At 42.3% G+C, this 17,837-nt stretch overlaps 1 protein-coding gene across 19 annotated transcripts in view; it reads left to right on the top strand.

Annotated features, from left to right (window-relative positions):
• ZNF532 (zinc finger protein 532) overlaps nucleotides 1-17,137 on the top strand; it is a 95,891-nt gene extending 78,754 nt beyond the window's left edge. For 18 of the 19 annotated variants that reach the window (XM_023531145.1, XM_011361094.2, XM_023531142.1 and 15 more), the window contains 3 exons: nucleotides 10,665-10,777; nucleotides 12,806-12,953; nucleotides 14,579-17,137. In XM_023531145.1, the coding sequence (XP_023386913.1) occupies nucleotides 10,665-10,777; nucleotides 12,806-12,953; nucleotides 14,579-15,073 (756 nt within the window). In that variant the 3' untranslated portion in view covers nucleotides 15,074-17,137. The remainder of the gene's footprint in view (nucleotides 1-10,664; nucleotides 10,778-12,805; nucleotides 12,954-14,578) is intronic. The other variant, XM_023531149.1, reaches the window with a different exon arrangement.
• Nucleotides 17,138-17,837: the final 700 nt, after the last annotated feature.

Here is a 17,837-nt window from a genome sequence, read left to right as displayed (position 1 = left end):
ATTGCAAAACTGGGATCAACACCAAGACAGAGAACACAGACGAGCCTTTCAGTAGCTGCCTGGTGGTTCGTGCTCACACTGGGGCCCTGACCTCTCCATGGGGACTCTCCACGGTGTCACGTGTTCTCGCACCTTCAGATTCGATAGTCGATGATGCCGGCCAGCAGCCCCTTATCAGTATGGCTTACTTAGACAGCCCAAAGACTAATGTATCACGTAGGACTAGGGCTAACAAGAAGAGAACTGTCATCAGTTAGTTTTAATGTTAGCTTTTTCACATTCGTGTTTGCTTATTTGCTTTTTGGAGTTTTAACAGATTTCTTACAGATCATCTGATACAGACAGTGATTATCTTTAAAAGGAATGACTATTTTCTTTTGTCTTGATTTGTGGGAATCATATTAGAAAGAGTCTGTGTAGGTCTTCAGACAGTATATTTTAACTTTTTATTCCGTAACAGTATTAAATCATTATTTATAAAATAAAGATTGTAGGGGAAAAAATCTTTCACAATGATCTCTTTTAGATTGGTTTTAATTAAAAAAGAGCAAAAAGATTGTATTAAAAATTACATTAGAAGAAAAACATTTTCTATATACCATCCAGTAGTCTTTCCTTGAGTACTGGATTCTCTGAGAACAAAAATTGAGAAGTAATATGCCACTATCTGTACGCATGTATCTTAGGAACTAAGGAGGCTTAGAAGATAGGACAACCCTTCATAAGAGAAAGCGGGGTGAAACAGAACCAGGCCCAGAAGAATTTGACCGCAGAGATTTTTTTCGTACGCATGCGGTCTTTGATTCCTGAATGTCTAAGAGCCAGTGGCTGAGACCTAGCTCTGTTTTCCATAGAATGTAAGACAGTGGTCTGAATTAGAGTTAGCAAACTATGGTTCACAGGCCAGCCAGCTGTTTGTGTAAATGATTTGTCAAAGCACAGCCACACTCATTCATTTATGTATCATTATTCGCGGCTGCCTTTGAACTACAAGGTGGAATAGTTACAACAGAGGCTTTATGATCTGCAAAGCCTAAAGTCTTTAAGTCTGGCCCTTTATAGATAAAGCCTGCCAGCCTCTGGTCTAAATTTATTCTCCGTGTTTAAATATTTCCCTAAAACACTCAGTTCCAATTTGTAGAAACTTGGATCGCGTAGTACTCAAAAATTATTTTTCTTGGTGCTTTCACACATATGTAAGTTGAGTTTCCTGTTCTGTGCTTGTCTAAATACCCATTTATTTGTATATTCTTGGATATGGTGAGACAGGAATTGGAAAATCTCACTAATGTCCTAGATATTAAATTCTCTCAGTAAGGACTTTGGAATTTATGATCCACAGTATTTTAAACCTTGGGAGAAGGCTGTTTGCCTGTGTAGGAGACATTTTCTAAGGTAACATGAGCGGTTTGGGTAAGTGGGCTTATTTCTTATAATTTGCCATCTATAACTGGGTGATCTTTATATAAAGGGAATGGAACCTTTCCACTTTTGTGGGCACACACTCACTATATCCGGATCTAACATGAAGAGATGAAGAAACAAATACCTATGAAGCGTTATTTTTTTATTTATCCTGGTGAAAAGTTTTGAGAATTCTCAGAGTGAAAAATATATCTTTTATTTATTTAGTAGGTATGCTAATGATGTTATATATTTCTTCAGTGAATTTCCTTTTTTTTAATTAAATTTATTGGGGTGACATGGGTTAATAAAATTATATAGGTTTCAAGTATACACTTCTATGATACATCATCTGTATATGGCATGTGCGTTCACCACCCAACGTCAAATCTCCCGTCACCACATATTTGACCCCCTTTACTCTTTTCTACTTCCCTCCTGTTCGAATTTCCTTTTTTAAAAAATCAGCTTTGTTGAGTTATAATTTTTAGGTATTCCTAGCATATTTCTAACCTGTAGAAAAACTAGAGCCATTTTTGGCTTTTGGTTTTTTTTTAACCTGTTCATGTTATCGGTCTATACTATTTTTAAGTCTTTGGTTTGACTGGGTACTTGTATATTATAGGAATAATGTACGATTATCAAACTCTTTAGAACAGCCCATTCATTCATACTTTGGGAATGTTTAACTTTTAACCATGTGTGTTCTTTTGCATGTACCTTTCTTTCATTCTATTAATACTTATCAAGTTACATAGCATTTGCCATGGAGAAATACAAATAAAGTGTAAAATATAATTCTTGCCCTGCAGATGCTTACAAGTGGGTAGAAAAAAAAAGCATAAATATTTTAAAAGCTAAAACTAGTATGAGTTTGGGTATGAAACAAGGGTCTTGAAGGAATCACAGGATGGTGTCTAATGAAATACTAAGTGAAAGGTGCTTTCAATTCAGATTTCAACTCAGTTCTTGTTGAGGCTCTATAAATAGAGTAAGCACTAAAATACAGTTCAGCCTTCAGAGAGGTTGGAGGAAAGCAGAGTGAAATTAACGAAAATCGTGTATGATAATGTGGAAGAGAAGAATTGGGCTTATGTCTAGGGTACAAGGAGGCAGAGATTTGAACATGGCTGTTTCATGGGCAATCGGCCGGGGTTGGGCGATGCCAGGGAAGGCTTCGCGGAAGAAATTCTACCCAAAGAGGTATTTGGAGGATGCACGAGAAGAATTCGCCCTGGGTACAGAGCAGCAAGAAGAGCGTGGATGTGGTACAGACCAGCATGACGAGCCCAGTGGCTGCCAGCGAGTAATTCCGGAGGGCGACATGCTGGGCAGGATGCAAAGGGAGGTTGGGACTGGCGAGGTAGGAGGGTCCAAGAGTCTCACTCCCTGCTGCTGAGCGTAACAGTGGGGTTTTAGGTAGAGAAATGACGTGTCGGGCTATGTTTCCAGTGGTTTGCTCTGGCAGCTGTGTGGGATATGGGTGAGAGGGGATGGTGGCTGGAGAGGCCAGGAGGGCCCACCAAGGAGCTGAGCTGAGCTGGCCCGGAGGGCGGTGAGGGCGGGAACGAGTCCCAGGGAGAGGGAAGACTGTCTCAGAAGGGCAAGGAAGGTATCATCGTCTTCAGAGGATGTGAACTTGCTTGACTTTGAATGGAAAGTTTATAAAGCCCTAGACGTAGTCAGTGATGGGTTGAGGACGAGGCCGTGGACTCTGGACTGTCCAGAGAAGGAGAGACGGCTCCATGAAAACCCCTCTGCATCTGATCGCAGTGCTCTGCCCTCTCGATACAAAGGGTGACTCTGTGTCCCTCATAAGGACAGCCTCTCATCTGTGTACTCCGTTCAGCCCCCTTATTGACCACTGAAGGAGGTCACAACCATACTTGTCCTCTCTCCTGCATCTTCAACTTTCACGGCCATCCTCAAAATCGTGCAAGGTGTCGTGGAGCCTCTTATTGTAACAAAACGACCTTCCTGACCCCACTCACCCCTCTACTGTCTCCCTTTACAGTACATCTCTCTGGCATCGTTTTCTGGCCTGATCTTCCCTGCGTCTCTCCTCCCATTCAGGCCTTTCCACACCCTGCCACCCACACCACTCTCGTCGAGCTCCCCGGTGTCACCACCTGGGAGTCCTTGGCTTTCCGAGGCGGCGGCGTCTTCGACCTGTCTGAAGCGTGTCTGCCAGGGAACTCTTGAAGGCTTTCTTTGCCGTCCTCCGGGACACTCTTTTCTCTCGGTTTTCGTTCCGTCCCAATGACAGCGCTTCTCGATTTTTCTCATCTCTAGCCTATCACTGTTGATATGTCCATTTTGCTCTCACCAAGTTCTCATCCAGGCCCATGATTTTAAAAGCCGTCTATGTCCTAATGACTGGCAGATGTGTATTTCTGGTCTGGACCTCTCCCTGGAGTTCCAGACTGGAATGTATCTTTACTTAGGTCTTCAATGAGCCTCTCAAACCTAATGTATCTCAAATGTAACTCTCGATTCCTCTCCTTCCCTAAACCTGTTTCTTCCCTACTTTCCAGTTAGTAACTGGTAACTCTATTCCACCAGGTGCCCAAGCCAGAGAATTTGGAGCAATACTTGCCCCTTCTTTTTCTCTCCTTAGTCACGGTCATCCAGCCCATCCACAAATGCTGCTTGCCCTCTATCTTTGAGATATATACAAAATCCAGCCATTTACTGTCACCTTGACTTTTCAGGCTCAGGACGTGTAATGTCTCCCCTGAGTGTTACAGACAGCCTCTGCCCTGGTTTCCTGCTTCAGCACTTGGCAGCCAGGCCCTGCTCAAACCCTTTAGTGTCCTGTCACACTCCTGGGCAACCCCAAGCCCTCCCTGTGGGCCACAAGGTTGAACAGTCTGCTCTCGGACCTCCTTGCCTGCCATTCTCCCCGTCCTCACTCTATAGAAAACCACAGGAAGGACATGATTGGGAAACACAGGTGGCTCAGGAACGTGCGGGTAGATGTCCAGCATCACTAGGCATTGAGGAAAACAGCAAACGAAGTGCAGTGTAGTATTTTACCTATTACTTTGCGATGTTGAGGAATAGTGACCCGGCGTCGAAGACTCTTGGTAAATAAGCACCGACTTACATAGCGGGTGTCCTTTTTGAGGGCAGTGTCGCAAGAAGTGTCAAAGAACCTTAACATTTTTACAACTTCCAAACAAGAAAGACTACTTTCAGAAATTTATGCAAAGGAAATAATTGGTTGACTACAGAAATATTTACCTGTAATTACTAAAAAGTTGAAATAACCTAAATCATTAACAGAAAATAGTTAAATTATGGTTTGTTTATAGAATAGAATACTATACATGCATTAAGAAGAATGTAGAAACATCAAAAATACATGTGGCCGTATGTTTTACAAATGAAAAAATCATGTTACAAATCAATTTATAATATAGACTCATTCTTATACGCATAATACACATAAATATCTGTTTTCAGAAAAGAAATGGGAAGAATACATAGGTAGAAATTGACAACGGTTACTCGGTGAGATTAGAAGAAATCTTTCCTCTTTTATTTTGCAATAAGCACTTGTTGTTTTTATAATTGGAAAAAATAAGAGAAAGGAAATGGAGGCCCCAGTATCTACATACACCATATATGTTACACTTCACTTAGCAAACGGCGGCTGCCGGCAGCTTTGCCTTCACTTTGCTGGTCCCCTCCTCATTCCCCGCCGCTAACCGCGTGAGCGCCGCGCCTGTCTGCGGGCCGCGGCTGGTCTCCACCCCGTGGGAAGACGCGTTCTTCCTTCTCTTCTGCCCGAACCTCTCCCTGTGCACGGGCTCATCTCTTGCCTTTGTCCACAACATCTTCGTGTTTTTTATAGGTTCTTTCTCATCAGTATTTAAACACGCTCACATCTCACCCATTTTCCAAAAACTAACCAGTGCTTGTTCTGTGCCCAGCACTTTATCCTAAATTTGTTGCTCTCTGATTACCGTGCAGAACCTGCTCGTATTATTCCAGCAGATAATTATGCCTTCAGTTATTCTTTCCTTTATTCATTCATTCACAGGAGGAGTAGTTACTGAGTATTTTTCTGTTTGCCGAAGGCCAGGGATATAGAGATGATGATTCACAGCTTCTGTTCTTCGTGCGAGTACAGGGGAATGAAATTCACCCTGAAATTAAAAAAAACCAAAACCAACCAAAAAAAACTTGTAGAGTTCAGGGTTTTTCTTTGGAGGAAGAGGTATATTCTCTAAGTGTTTCGTCTGTTAATTCCATACAATGGAATGCTATTCCACAGTGAAAAGGAATGGAATTCTGATACACTCAGCAGCATGGGTGAATTGCAAATGTTTTATGCCCAGTGAAGGAAGCCAGACTCAGAAAAACTACCTGCTATACAATACGGTTCCATTTGTATGACCAGCGTAAAGCAAAACTGTAGGATAGAAAACAGATCAGTGGTTGCCAGTAGCTGGGTGAAGGAAGACAGGTTGACTATAAAGGGCCACTTGGGAATTTGCATTGGGGGTGATAGAACTGTTCTATATCTTGATTGTAGTGGAAGTTACTCAAGTGTATCCACGTTGTCAAAACTCGAACTATACATTCAAAAGAGTGAATTTTACAGTTTGTAAATTATACCTCAGTAAACCTGACTTAAAAATTTTAATAGTGCTATATTCATGTTTGAAAAATCCAAACAATATGGAGCACAGTGAAAAGCCTTATTCCTACCCCTGCTCCCCATAATCACTGTGTTTCTTATGCATCTTGAAGTTTCTCTATATAAGTAGCATCATAGATGGATATATGTCCTCATTTTTACCATTTCTAACAGAACACAGCTTGGCAGCATAACTTTCTGCACTGGCTTCTTCTCCAGATAGTGTATGTTACAGTCATTTTCACATCGGTGCACTGCAATCTTCCATTCTTTGCTACAGCCACATGGCAAGAATGTTGCATACGAGCACATATAGTATATTTAACCAGTTTTCCTTTGATGGACCCCACATTTTTCCCCCATGACACAGTGCTGCAGTGAATAACCTTGTATATACAGCAGTGCCATTAGAACTCTGTGTTGAAAACGCAAATTTGTTCCAATGCAATTGATACGTCAGGGAACAATTGGAGCATAATGTGAATTCCAAGTTTGCTCATGCGTGATTTCATCCCTGGGCACAGAAAACGGGGGGATGGAGTTGTGTAGGAGTAAACAAAACACGCACACACCGCAGCCTTCCACCTGCGACCTCTTCTCCCCTTGTGTTGAGTCGCACTGGTTCACACCTGGTGTTACAACTTCCCTCCGACCCTCCAATTTCAGATACCCCGCCCCTCCCCTTTCACCACTTTACAAAAACCCAGCAAGCCACAACGCTCTCGCGCCCACTTGCACAAGCAAACTGCAGGTCTTTTTCAAGGTAAAGTGTCATTTTTTTGCAGTATCTGTGTATTTCTTAACCATTTAACATGTCTAAAGCCATGCTGCTGTTTCATTAAATGTGCCACCGACAGTTTTGAGTATTATGCCCCTAGCTTACTTTTTGATGGAAGCCCTGTAGTTTTTATTGCCTGACTTTGCATAGTGCAGTGATTTATAACACGTGTTATGTGTATGTCATGTTATAGCAGAACTGTACCCACCATGTGTGGGTCTATCTGTAAAATAGATTCCCAAGTGAAAGGGTCCAGAGCTTAGGAATTAAATCCTGAGAGATTGCTGCTGTGATACGTTTAAATCCTATAGTTGGTTTGGTTTTTCCCTCTTTCATAAAAATGTGATAGAGCTGAAGAGTGTGTGTCCAGCATAGTGCGGGAATAATTCCGCTCCCTTTAATCTTAAATTTGTGGATGTTTCTGGATATTTTGGTCATCAAGGAGGCTGTTTGCATGTTGGTGCAAGGCCAATGCCTCGTGGAGGTCTCAGTCTCAGGAAAAGGTGAAATGAATGTCTAGCCAGATGGGTTTGTGGAAGATGTGACTTTTGTCCCCCTAACTTCTTCAGTGTCCCCTGACACAGAAAGAGGCCTTCAAGCCAGAGACAAGAAGGGATTAGTTATCAGAATGGGAAATGTCTGATTGTGACAGAGCCAGTGGCAATGCAGGACACATTCACCAAGTGCCATCCGAAAACAATGGATTTCAGAGGCATTTTAAATCCCAGAGCTCAGACCTGAGCCCAAGGCCAGCACATTCAGAGCAAAGGAATTTGCTAAGAAGAGCTAATGCTTTCTTTCCTAAAGTATGTGAAGATAAAAGAGTCAAAAATTAGAGATTAGGGAGGAAGTTTAAGAAGTATACCCAAGTGTTTATTTGATATTTTTATTGCAAAGTTTTACAAAAATCTTCAGAATCTGACAGTTTATTATTATTATTATTATTATTATTATTATTATTACTTTCCTATTCCTTCAAAAAGTTCACTTTAAAAACAAAATAACTAATAATCAAGTAGGAAAACATGTTTCTTTTCTTAACTATAAAAAGTCCACTGAAGGGTATAGTTCTCTCAGTATCAGCCTACAGTCTATGGAAGCCAGAAGGAAGTAAATGACCTTAAAAGTTTTGAAAACAGACGCTGATAGACTTTATACTTAATACTATTTTTTCTATTTCTGTTTGATTGATAAAAATTCTTTCTGTGTCATAAAGTAGCAGTGTGAACTATTATAATATTAAAGGTACCGTTATGAAAATAAATTAGGTAAAGCGCCTTTAAATAAGTTAGTATTTAAATTTTAACAAAGAAGAGTAATTTGTTTTGTTAGGTTCTGCGAACGCAGCAGGTTTGATTTGGAAACTGATGTTTAAACCTGTAATTTTCTTGTCATGAGTGATTTTGAAACCCCGCTCCATTGTTTTGAACTTGCATAGTTCATTTCTGCATTTTTTTTCATAAAGATGTTGAAAAAGAATATCTCACACGTCAACTTTTTGAAAATAGTAATTATTGATTCGGCTAAGCAGCTTTTCATTTAATTTATTATTCTCTGCGGATTTTTTTGTTGCAATTTCTCTTATTAAAATTTTGGGGGGTGGCTCCATAGTGTAGTGGTTCGCACATCTGCTATACACGCAGAAGGTCCTGGGTTTGCGCCCCAGGAGGAGCCACGGACCATACCCGGGTCGGGGTGTGCCAGGCCAAGCATGTGGGGGGAGACACCCCGCCTTCAGAGATCCCGTTCTTAAAAAAAGGAAACGACAGCGTCCATAGGTCACGGATGGATTTGAGGGGGAGGGTGGGAATTAAAGAGGGGAAAAAACATTTTGGTTTGCTATTAATGTAACTACATGAGAACAAGAAATGGAATATTAAACCCTTCACCTAAATAGAAAATGCAGTTTATATTTCTCAGACCTCTTGCCCATCGTACGGTTAGAAAGGTAAATTTCAGTTCTCTGCATCCTTCAGAATTCGTGCTGCAGCTTGTCTTGCTTTTAGAAAGTATTTTGACTCTTCCAGGTGATCTTAACATTGTCCATTTTATGTGTACAAAATTCAGAAGGAATTAGATATTTGGAGATATTTAAATACCTTTATTGAAACATAGTAGAACTGTTCATGACTGTTCTTTACTTAAATAAAGCTTTATTCTAAATGTAACCTCGTATTCCTTCTCAGGCTACATAAATGTTCATCCGATTGCCTAGGGAATACTAATGGTCCAGTTCATGTGATCACAAGTTTTTATGAAGGAATGCCCTTGGGAAAAGAATACCAACTGGTATTCACTTCGTCGTCTTTTTGTCAGAGTATATGCTTAGTAGGACAACAGTAAAATACGCAATACAAGCAGTGGAATGGCTCTCATCTTTAACATGGAGATGAAACTCCCTCCTTTGCCTTTGCCTGGCTTCAAGACCCTTTTAAACCCCTGCCAGACTGATTTGCTTTATTTAAAAGGCAACATTTCCACTCTTTTAAAATGAAACTTGGATACGTAACTTTACTATTATTAATAAAAGAACATTTATCGAGGATTTCTCTGTGTCTCAAGCACTATATTTGACCCTTTACTGAAATCCCTCTCTTCCCCTGCACCCTCCACGGGGGGCACTGGTGTGACCCTCACCTCGCAGTTGGGGAGTGGATGCTTATCAGGTAGAGACACTTTCCCTAGGTCACTCGATTCATGAGTGGTAGAGACAAGATGCCAACCCATTTCTAGGAATCCGGAGCCAAACTCTCAGCCACTTAAATAGATTTGCTTACCAGGATATGTTTGTCAGATGACTAATGTAAAAGTAATTAAAAATATATTTATCATTATCATTTGACTCATCTCTTATTGTCAGAAGTAGTATTATTTGAGAGAATTTATTCCCATGAGAACTTATTCCCGCTTCAGCCTCATTTTTCATGAAGATTGAGCCAAATTTTGTTCCATTCATGAGGCCAAGAGCTCTTTTTTGATTTAATTTCCTTGTGATACATTGTTTCATTGCAGACTGCAATGCATGTCATACCTTAAGAATTTGTTATATTAAAATTAAGCCACTAATTTTACTTTACCATGGAAATACATTAATGTAACATGTCTTAGCCAAAGTAGGAAACTGGTAACTTTTGATTTTTATGCTTCTCTCCATAGCTTTCTCCTGTTCTCTCTCCCTCGCAAATATATACAGACGCTGCCTATACCAACAGGCAGTCTCCGTAAAGTAGTTTCAAACTTTTGTGTTCTTAAGGTAACCAAATGGTATTATTTAAAACAAAAGGCCTTCTGGAAAACTCTCCCCTTATATAAGGAATAATTACCCAATAAGGGGGGGAAAAGTTAAACTGTTTAAAATTATCCAGATATTTAATTTAAAATGGCACATCAGGTAAGCTGACACATTTTTTCTGGATACAGTAAGTTCAGTGATGGCTTTATTTGGTATTTACTGAAGAATTATGTTTTCATATATTATCTGCTTTAAAAAAATAACATTTATTACACCTATTGCAAAGAAAATTTATTTAACATTTTCTCTTATTTCAAATATCGGGGTGTTTGTGTTGAATCAAAAACATAAGTGTTTTTGAGAAAAAAAAAAACATAATTTTTTACTCTATGATAGTTTGTCCTATTCTCTAGAAATTAGCCTCTTCCTGGTTACCCAGCCCTGCCTTCTCATTTTATTAACATCTTTAAGAAGAATCTTCTAGTTTAGTTACTATATCGCTAAACAATTATGAATATTAAACTCTTAGGAAAGAATTCTTAGTTTTTAAGAGTGTTTTCTGTTTTTATTTTCCTAAGTGACTTTCTTTCTTTCTCCTGATAAAGCAAATGAAAAAGCATCCTTGCCGCCAGTGTGACAAATCTTTCAGCTCCTCGCACAGCCTGTGCCGCCACAATCGGATCAAGCACAAAGGCATCAGGAAAGTTTATACCTGCTCGTAAGTCATGGTCTCTAACGTGGGCAGCCAGTGGAAGGGTTAAGCCGGAGCTCCGAGGTTTTCCGTATTTTACCATTTTCCATTTCCCACCCTCTCTGTTCCACGGTTTATAGATTTCATTGCGTAATTATATTCTGTTGTTTTGTCATACAGTTTCTTGATTGGGTTGTAACACTTAAAAATAGTAAACTTAGGAGCAGTTACTTGCACACCCCACGCAGATTCCTGTGTTCTTTTCTGTTGTTCAGAGGTATGTATTTTATTAGCGAGGACTTGGGAGACGTGACTTGTTCCCAGGTGCCTGGTTGCGTGATCTGCTTTTCGGTCCCTTTACACACAGGGAGTGGCCAGTGTTGGCAGGCTGATGAGTCTGGTTGCTGTCCCCAGTGGTCCAGAGCAGGCCCTGATAGGGCAGGTCATGGAGTCAGCCCTTGGCTGGAGTTCACCACCTTCTCTGGACACACACTATTGGCTGAGAGGTCAAATGCGTGGGGCTGAGTGGGCCAACACGCCAAGTGGACCGTGCCATGCAGGGGATGGTCGCAAACCACTTTCTGAAAGTCAGAGCTTGTTGTATTATCATTAGTGAAAAAGCTCTGTCACCCACTCAGCCAGAACATTCCGAAAGTGAGTTGATATAACAAGGTTACTTACTTTACGGCACTTTCTGGTAAAAGAAAGAACTAGAAGACACAGAAGCCCCGTAGCCGGTCTGTAGTGCGCATGTTCCGTGTGGCTTTGCAGACTCGTGCAGGTCAGCCTGGCTTCGCTGTGCCTTGATTAGTGAGGGGAAGCTCCTTGTGGAGGAAAACAGGGATCTAGACCCTCCTTCAGTGAAATCGAAGCTGAAAATGATTTTGGTGAGATGAACACATAAAGCCTGTGTGTTGAGATGGCATGGGAAGAATCAGAGAATTCAGAAGAGAGGCCTGGGCTTGGCGGAGGATGGAAAGGAAGTCCGGCGTGGCGGAATCCGTCACATGATGGGCTCTGATTATCTCCCCGGGATGTCACCGCATGGCAGTAAAATGCTCGGATGGTCGTGCGATTTCGCGGGTTGCTCGGTGTTGGTGCCGGCTCCCACCGCCTCCGTGTACGGGGCCTCTGTCCTGACGGCGTGGGACCAACCACTGTAAATTCCCCAGAAGCTTTTTTTGAAGGCAGCAAGTTGGGTCTACCTATGACAATGAGGTACTTTCCATCCCTCTTTACTGCAGTGTTATTTTTGATGTCTGGTTTCTAGCATCCATAATCACCATGGTCATTAACTTTTTTTTTTTTTTTTTACCTGTTTTTGGCCTGTTTTATTAAGAAAACAGTAAATTTGTATTCTCTTCCAAAGAGAAACTATATTCACAATCTACTGGGTTTTTTTTCCTCCACACAAGATAAAATATGAACACTTCAATAATTGACCTATTTTGGGTATCTGTTCACAGTTTTCTACATTTGAGTCTCTGAATGAGCTCATGTCTTTGGGTGCCAGGATTCGAAGCAGGTGCATGACATGTGTGCCTCCATGAGGGAATCAGCAGAGTGAGACGCTCTGTCCTCTCTTTGTTCTGGCAGAGTGGACAATAACAACCTCGGTGTGAAGCAGTCCGAGGGGCTCTCTTTGTATTAAAGTGTCTCTCGTGTTGTAAATCCTGAGAGAACACTCTGAGTCATTGTAAAGAAAACTTTTCAAAATTGAACATTCTCCATTTTAAAAATTAAAGCCATCTAGAATTGCAAATTAAGTGATACTTGAACCAAACCTAGAAAATAAATATTCCATCTGAACCAGTATCGGCTGGTCCTGTAAGACACAAAAACGAACAGAAGACTTTTTTTAAAAGCTGCAGAATTTTTTACACACATTAGAAACGCTGATTCCTAACAAAACTGTCATTTCGCTTTGGTATGCAGCTTATCTTGCTCTCTCGGAGCATGCGCGTGGCCAGTGAAGGTGCTTCAGCAGCAGGTGTGTTCTTCAAGGAGGTCACTTTTCAGCAAGGAGGTTATATCTTCTTGCCTTTTGCTCCGCAGGCACTGCCCAGACTCCAGGAGGACCTTTACGAAACGGTTGATGCTGGAGAAACACATCCAGCTCATGCACGGTATCAAGGATCCCGATTTGAAAGAAATGACAGAAGCCACCAACGAGGAGGAAACAGAGATAAAAGAAGACGCCAAGGTCAGACTTTGCACATGTTCTCTTTACGGTGAAATTGCATCGACTTGCTTTTTGCATTCATTCTTTTCATTTAAAGTTTTCTACGGTTACACAATTTTGAAAATTCAGGCTATGCGTGAAGGTATAAAATGATAGGTCATCTCCTTCAGCACCCATTCTGACCTTTCCTCTTGCTCCCAAGAGGTAACTCTCATTGAATTTCTTTTGTATCCTTCCAGAAATAGCTGTAGGGATCTACTTCTATAAATAAATTTAAAAATTTGATGTTGACTCACCAAAACGATCTCTTAACCAGAAGGAATGTATAAAGCGAGATTGTTTTTCACTAGGAACGTTATCGATTGTGACAGGGTCCGAATAAAAATCGTTCTTTTTCGCTTCTCTTTGTAACGATGAAAGATAAAACGACAGATTTGTGCCTTATTCTTACATCAGTGGATAGTGAGCTTGGGCCAGGTCACACGATATATTAACCTGTGTACAAGGCATGTGTGTGCCGAGTGTCCTCGGTGAAGCAGCAGTTCAGCAAGTGTCTAAGGGATCTGCTGTATTTGGCACCATCTAGAATGTACCTGGGTAAATAAAGCCTGTGTGTGCTTCCAAGGAGTTAATCATTGAGTCAGGCCAGTCAGAATCCAAGCCAGGCTAGTGTCCCATTAGGTAGTAATTCTTTCCCTTAAGTGATGGGGGGTGGGTAGGGGGCGTTAAAGAATATAGGTGGGGGGCAGCTTCAGGTCAAGGTGTTTGGGGTCGTACCTTCAGGTCAGGATATATGAGAGGAGGCTTGTGAACAGGGCAGAAAAGATGAGAGGGAGCCTTTGGCTTGGCGTTTTGGAGAGGGAAACGAAGGGGATTCGATGTGGGTCGGATCTGGAAAGCTGGAAAGGAGGGAGGAAGGCTTGGCCCGAGGGGAGAGGAGGGTGACGAAGGGAGTGGGCGGGAACGGGCAGTTCCTGGACCAGCTGAGTCTTCCCATGGCTCCCCGTCTTAGTCACAGAAAAGGCAGCATCAGCATTTTCTCTCGCACAAGGTGCTTTTCAGTCCACCCAGCCCAGCGTCTCCCTGGCCCCATCTACGCACTCAGCTGGTGGCCCTGCTCCCATCCCCCCTCATCCCCCCCCACGCCCTAGCTCAGGCCTTCGCAGGCACAGCTCCCGTGTCTGGACTCTCCCCGATGCGGTCACACGCTCGTGTCCTCCTGCAACAGGCCTCTGTTCAGCTGTCGCCGTCACATGATAGGTAACCGAACCACCTGCTGCCCGCTCTGCTTCGCATCCCCTCTCCCCCGTGCGTTGTCTTCCTGTGTGTGACACACTGTGGATTGGCAACTTGGTTGCTGCTTGTCACACTCCCTTGGCACCTGTGTTCCATGGAGGCAGGGACTCGTCTGTCCCCTGCTGGGCCCGTGGGCCGGAGCGATGCCTGGTTGCGCAGGGCCAGTCCTATTCGTGGAGCGGGTGAAAGACGTGAGCCTCGGGTCGGGAGGCAGACGCGCAGCTGTGAGAAAACCCAAATCCCCAAGGTCACAGTACAGTTTTCCTGGCGGCCGTAGAGTCCAGGAGAGCTGGTCATTTATCACCCACAGGGCAGAACGGCTTTCACTTGTGTCTGTTTTTATCTCAAAGGTTCCCAGCCCCAAGCGGAAGTTGGAAGAACCAGTTTTAGAGTTCAGACCTCCCAGGGGAGCAATTACTCAACCGCTGAAAAAGCTAAAGATAAACGTCTTTAAGGTTCACAAATGCGCCGTGTGCGGCTTCACCACCGAGAATCTGCTGCAGTTCCACGAACACATCCCGCAGCACAAATCGGACGGGTCTTCCTACCAGTGCCGCGAGTGTGGGCTCTGCTACACGTCGCACGTCTCGCTGTCCAGGCACCTGTTCATCGTGCACAAGCTGAAAGAGCCTCAGCCGGTGTCCAAGCAGAACGGGGCAGGGGAAGAGAACCAGCCGGAGAACAAGCCCAGCCCCGAGGACGGGTCGTCCGACGGCGCCGTGTCCGACAGGAAGTGCAAAGTGTGTGCAAAAACGTTTGAAACTGAAGCTGCCTTAAACGCTCACATGCGGACCCACGGCATGGCCTTCATTAAATCCAAAAGAGCGAGTTCAGCTGAGAAATAGCCACAGACCGACCTTCCGTGAGGGAAATCCCTGTCCACATTGGAATTAAAACAGACGTTTTTGTTACAAAAAGTTTGCAGAATAATAGAGTTGACAGTACTGTCCAGGCTGTTGCGATATATTCTCCTTCCGCGCGTACCTTCTTCACCTCGTCGTGTTTATCCTCAATAAGTATTAAAACCGTATTTGAGTTTAAAAGAGTTTGTATATATTTAAATGAATAACTTTTTATACTCTTTGTTACATGTTTGTATCAGTATTTAGTAGGAAATGTTTTGAGTTTGTTTTTTTTTTTTGGGGTTAGAATTTTTCTTTTTGTATTATTTCTTTAACACAGAGTTCCTTAGTAACAGGGGCAGTTCCTGAACTCAAATAAACCATTTTGTATGTTATGGATTTAAAAGGGTTAATTAATTCCAGGCTAAGACAATGCCTTTTTTAGTGTTTTTAATTTTTAGCATTCACTACATAAATCGTAGGTGATCGTGGGTCTCAAAACACTAGGGACTTTTAAGTGTCTTAGCACTATCCTCAACGTGCCTGCTCGAAGCCCGGGAGTGCGTGATCCAGACACACCCGCACTCCGGCGGCGTGTGGCATCTTCCCCAGGCCATGCCAACCAGTGTTTAAAGCAGCCTTGCAGCTAGTTTCTTTCCCCGTGGTGAATGAAAACTTAGGCCAGAAATCCAGTACGAAAGGTGAATTTCCTTCCTTCCATCTTAGAATGGGGAAGGAGGGTATTCTCAAAATATCTGAAAATGCGGGCTGGTGGTTTTCTGGTCAGATTTGCAAGGCTGGCTTAAAGAGCACAAAGAGATAAAGTTACGAAAGGGCTGGACTACTGTAAAAGTTACAAATAACGTAGTTAGACCAATAGATTTATATAGTCGAGTTTTCGTCATGTAATTTATTAACTATTATAAAGACAACAACTAAAGATATCAAGTATTTCTCTGGCTCTTGACAGGAAGACAGAAATCGTAGTCGACTTCACCCTTTGCTGTCTCAAGAGTTGGCATTTCCTGGGTGCTACTGCCGAACATTCTGGTACTTAGAGTTGGGATGCTCAGCTTTAACCACCAACTTATCAATGCAGCAGCCTGCGCTCGGCGATCAGCCATTAGATTAAGCACTGAGCCGCCTGGGTCTAGTTCGTTCATTTCAATAAGTATATTTACTCTCGGTAGTTCTGCTTTATTTGAAGTGCAGCAGAGGTACTGTTCTGTCCCCTCCGTTTATAGTTCTCTGGGAAAGTTATATTTTTCGGTTTTCGTTTTTGTGTTTTCTTTGGCATTTTATATCTTGTATTTATCCCCAAACGTGTTTTGTACTTTTTCTTTTCTTTTTTTTTTTTTTAAGAAAAGCAGTTCCTTTGTGTATATATAGATACTTGCATGGTTCTACCGTAGTCAGCATTCGGTTGCTCAGAAGGTCTTGCTGCTGTGAGGTGTTACGCACTACACCCGTCATAACTGTATTAAACACATTTCACATGTAAATAAACGTGGGACGTTTGGCCCTTGTCCTTCTGTGAGAGAGTTATTGATGGTGGGACTGTGACATCCTCATGAAACTTAGGAAGTGATTCATTGCAGGGACAGGCTACAGGATATTGCAGAATTCTTCCCACTCAGAAGAAGGACGTATTTGTTCTCCTTAGCAATCAGCTATTTTGTCAACTTTCTTGTCGACTCCATCAGGACATCGGTGTAATCCGAGGGCATGATTAAGTATTCCTCAACTTGAAATTCAATTGCTGTTACTTGTTCTATTTATACTTGTATTGCTCTAAGTTGTATTCATTGCACTTTCATAATGTTTCTGCATTTGAACCTTGCAATAAACCTGTGTGGTGGGCTGCACAGGTCTTCCTGGCCTAGTTTCACAGTTGAGGAAGCTGAGCTCTGCTTAAATTCTTTGCCTAAGCCCTCATAGCTGGTAAGTGGCTTTGCGTATTAGAACCCAGATATTCTTGCTCTAAATCTAGTGCTCGCTCTATGTGTTTATGTACATATTGACAAATATTCATTTATTCAACAAATAAAAAGTATGTGCAAAACACGATACTAGAATTTTTGTTTGTGGCACTATAGTTTTTATACAATAACCTGGAAGTCTGTCTACCCTTAAATACCCAGAAATGCTTGATAATATGAAATTAGCATCTGTTAAATGCCTACTTGAGCATCCAAGAAAGTTTTAAAAAAAATGCCCAGAGGCACAAAATGAAGAAGCCGACACCCAGAGAAGGAAAACAGGGTGCCGTAACCCTGGGAGGAAAGCTGGATGGCTGAGCTGAAGAGAGAATCGGTGAACTTGAAGATAGATCACGAAACTGTTACCTGGAATCCAGCACGGAGATAAGGAGATGAAATATGTGAAAGCGATTAGAAGGACACAATGAGAAGATCTAACAAGTTTAATAGTTCCAGGAAGAGGGAATAATATTGGGAAGGGCCACTGTGGAAAATTCTTAGCCATTAACGAGGACGTGAATGTTTCAGGTAAATGTGAATACTGAGCAAAAATCCACATTGGGACTTGTGAATTCCACACCTTCTTTGTTAGTTGTAGATGTTGCGTCTGGTTGTCTGGGCATTTGAGAAACAGGATATAGCCAGACCAAAGGCGGAAAACTGGGATATGCTCGTGAATTCTCAGGAAGCCCATTCCCTCTCCTTGGTGGGGAAGTGGTTGCTGACGCGACAGAACGGGCTTGGGTCAAGTTGCAAAGATCCTTGAATGATGGACTAAGCTGTTTGTA

This window comes from Pteropus vampyrus, unplaced genomic scaffold (assembly GCF_000151845.1).
Source record: "Pteropus vampyrus isolate Shadow unplaced genomic scaffold, Pvam_2.0 Scaffold62, whole genome shotgun sequence".
In the NCBI taxonomy this organism is placed as follows: Eukaryota; Metazoa; Chordata; class Mammalia; order Chiroptera; family Pteropodidae; genus Pteropus; species Pteropus vampyrus.
The sequence above is the reverse complement of the archived record's forward strand: the minus strand, read 5'-3'. Positions and strand labels throughout refer to the sequence as shown.